Source organism: Ostrinia furnacalis, unplaced genomic scaffold, assembly GCF_004193835.3.
Source record: "Ostrinia furnacalis isolate ACB-3 unplaced genomic scaffold, ASM419383v2 OfSCF7324, whole genome shotgun sequence".
Lineage (NCBI taxonomy): Eukaryota > Metazoa > Arthropoda > Insecta > Lepidoptera > Crambidae > Ostrinia > Ostrinia furnacalis.
This window is the reverse complement of record NW_021137563.1, coordinates 1-2,802: the sequence shown is the minus strand read 5'-3', so window position 1 is coordinate 2,802 and position 2,802 is coordinate 1. Positions and strand designations below refer to the sequence as shown.

Below are 2,802 nucleotides of genomic sequence, written 5' to 3'. Positions count from 1 at the left end.
TTGCCCGACGTTGGGATCGGTCAACCACCACAATATCAGGCTTATTACAGACAATAGTCCTGTCTGTGATGATAGAACGATCCCAATAGAGCAATGCATGACCATTTTCGAGAACTGGCACCGGCTGGTATCGGTAATAAGGCGTCTCAGATTCAAGAAGGTCGTACTGAAGAGCAAGTTGCTGATGGATGATTCTGGCTACTAGGTTATGCCTGTGCAAGTACTCACCGTTAGCAAGATGCGAACAACCAGAAATTATATGCCTGAGTGACTCTCCGGGACGGTGGCATGCTCGACAAATGTCGACCGTACCGTCCTTCAGGATATATTTTCGGTAATTGTTCGTCATCATGACCTCGTCAGCAATTGCACAAGCAAAACCCTCGGTTTCCCCAAAGAGGTCACCGAAGCGTAGCCAGTTCACCGAGGCGAGGAGGTCTACATCAGGACCTGTAAGGGCCCGATAGAACCTCCCGTGCAGCTCCTTGCTCTTCCATACGTCCTTCCGATCCGCGACGCTCAGGACCTTTGGCTTGCGCCAGTTCTCGTTCGCCAAGGAGAGCGGCGTGAGGCCTTTGTCAACTGCCACAACATCGCGATGCATTCCGCACTCATTGGCAAGGAAATAATCCCTGAGACTGCACACTTCACGGTTGTGGAGGTTCTTGGCATTTAAAAAGCCTCGACCACCCCACTTCCGTGGAATGTACAGTCTCATCACAGATGAACGCGGATGTAACATGCGATGTTGTGTGAGCTGCTGACGTACCTTCCTATCCAGGGCGTCAAGTTCAGTCTGAGTCCATCTTAGTATGCCGAAGGAGTATATCAATAGAGGCATCACCCAACCGTTGAAAGCTCTTACTTTGTTGCCGCCAGACAAAAGACTATTAAGAACTTTTGTCAGTCGGCTACAAAAGCGTTCTTTCACCGATTTTTTGATGTCTTCTACAGATATACCTAACGATTCTGACATACCAAGATACTTATAGGTCTCAGTTTCGGAGAGAGATTTGAGTGTCATTGTCTCAGAAAGTTGTAAATTCGGGGAATTCACAACTTTTCCCCGCTCTACATGTAAGACCGCACACTTGTCTACACCAAACTCCATCCTGATGGCGTTGCTAAATACCTGTGTGGTTTTTAGCAACTTCACCAGGTCTTGTCGTTTTGGTGCGAACAACTTGAGATCATCCATGTAGAGCAGGTGACTAATGACCTCACCCCCTCTTCGAAGCCGATAACCAAGCCCTGAATCCTTTAACAGAGTGCTAAGAGGATTCAGTGCTAGGCAGAACCATAAGGGACTCAAACTGTCACCCTGGAAAATGCCTCGCTCAATCCTTATGAAGTTCAATGGATCAGGAGACCTCTCACTACCACCTACCAGGTTTACACAAGCACTGCAGCCGGCCGCCACTCATAGCACACGCCGACGCGAAGTTATTAGCGCGGTCAGGACAGGGGCAGGCCTGGCAGCCTGTCTCGGGCGAGCCGAAGTAGCCTCTGCCTACATATATCTAGCACTGCATATAACACTGAACATAGCTCACCAGGTTTACACAAGCACTGCAGCCGGCCGCCACTCATAGCACACGCCGACGCGAAGTTATTGGCGCGGTCAGGACAGGGGCAGGCCTGGCAGCCTGTCTCGGGGGACCCGAAGTAGCCTCAGCGCACATATCCCTGGCACGGCATATAATACTAGACATAGCTTACCAGGTTTACACAAGCACTGCAGCCGGCCGCCACTCATAGCACACGCCGACGCGAAGTTATTGGCGCGATCAGGACAGGGGCAGGCCTGGCAGCCTGTCTCGGGCGAGCCGAAGTAGCCTTCCGCGCATACTGCACACGTGGGCCCGCCCGTGCCGCCCGTGCAGTTCTGGTGAAGTTAGAAAATTAGTGACAGATATTTGGAACATGGTTTGGTTTGGATTGGACTGAGAGGGTGTGGGCAGGCCACCCACTAGGTGGACAGGCGATCTGTAGGCCTAAGATGCGCGCCGCGATAAGCGGTTATCACGCCATTTTATCGATTTTGCCCATACATTTTGACGTCGATAAAACTTATCACGGCGCGCATCTTAGGCCTACTGGTGAAGGTCGCGGGAGGTCGTTGTGGAAATCCTTGGGGGAGGCTTTTGTCCAGCAGTGGACGTCATTTGGCTGAAACGAATATAGACTGAGGATTCTAAAACTAGTTCCCTTTTATTGTATAAACAATAAGGAAAAGGAGTTATTCTTTAGACACCTGCTTGCATAGTCTCTCCACATCCTAGAAGTTGATCTTATGGCAGCTGGATCTATTTATCATACTTATGTGGACACGTTATTTCTGGATGTGTCTGCAGTATCCTGAAATAATTCCAATCAATTCTTACCAAGCAAGCACCCGTCTTCGGATCACACTTGTCAGCCATGCCATTGCACCTGCAGGGCTGCGCGTCCCCTTCTTAGTTGATGACGATAGTCCCCGCCACGTTGACGATGTGCAACCGCTGCCGGGGCATCCAGAACCCGATCGCGGGCTCCTGGCAAGACGGTGCCGAGTACCACTAGGAGACTTACTACCACTACCACTATTCTTTATACCAGCTACATTTCTTTGTCATACTTATGTATGCCCTTTCTGGATGTATCTGCAGCCGTCTCCTAGATTTTAGTCTCACAGAAACACCTTTGCCTTAGACCTAAGCATCAACTAGGTAGGGGAACCTGTTGTACTTAGGCCAGTTTTTCGAATTTTGATTTTTTGAAAAATAATGGTGATAGTTAAAATTGTCTAGTGCTGTTATATTT

General features: G+C 49.6%; 1 protein-coding gene across 1 annotated transcript; it reads right to left on the bottom strand.

Moving 5' to 3' along the window:
* Positions 1–1,558: 1,558 nt before the first annotated feature.
* LOC114363876 (laminin subunit beta-1-like) lies at positions 1,559–2,542 on the bottom strand. Its single transcript, XM_028319741.1, has 2 exons — positions 2,385–2,542; positions 1,559–1,885 (listed from the first exon to the last, which is right to left on the bottom strand). The coding sequence occupies exons 1-2, from the start codon at positions 2,421–2,423 to the stop codon at positions 1,622–1,624; spliced, it is 303 nt and encodes a 100-aa protein (XP_028175542.1). The 5' UTR covers positions 2,424–2,542; the 3' UTR covers positions 1,559–1,621.
* Positions 2,543–2,802: the final 260 nt, after the last annotated feature.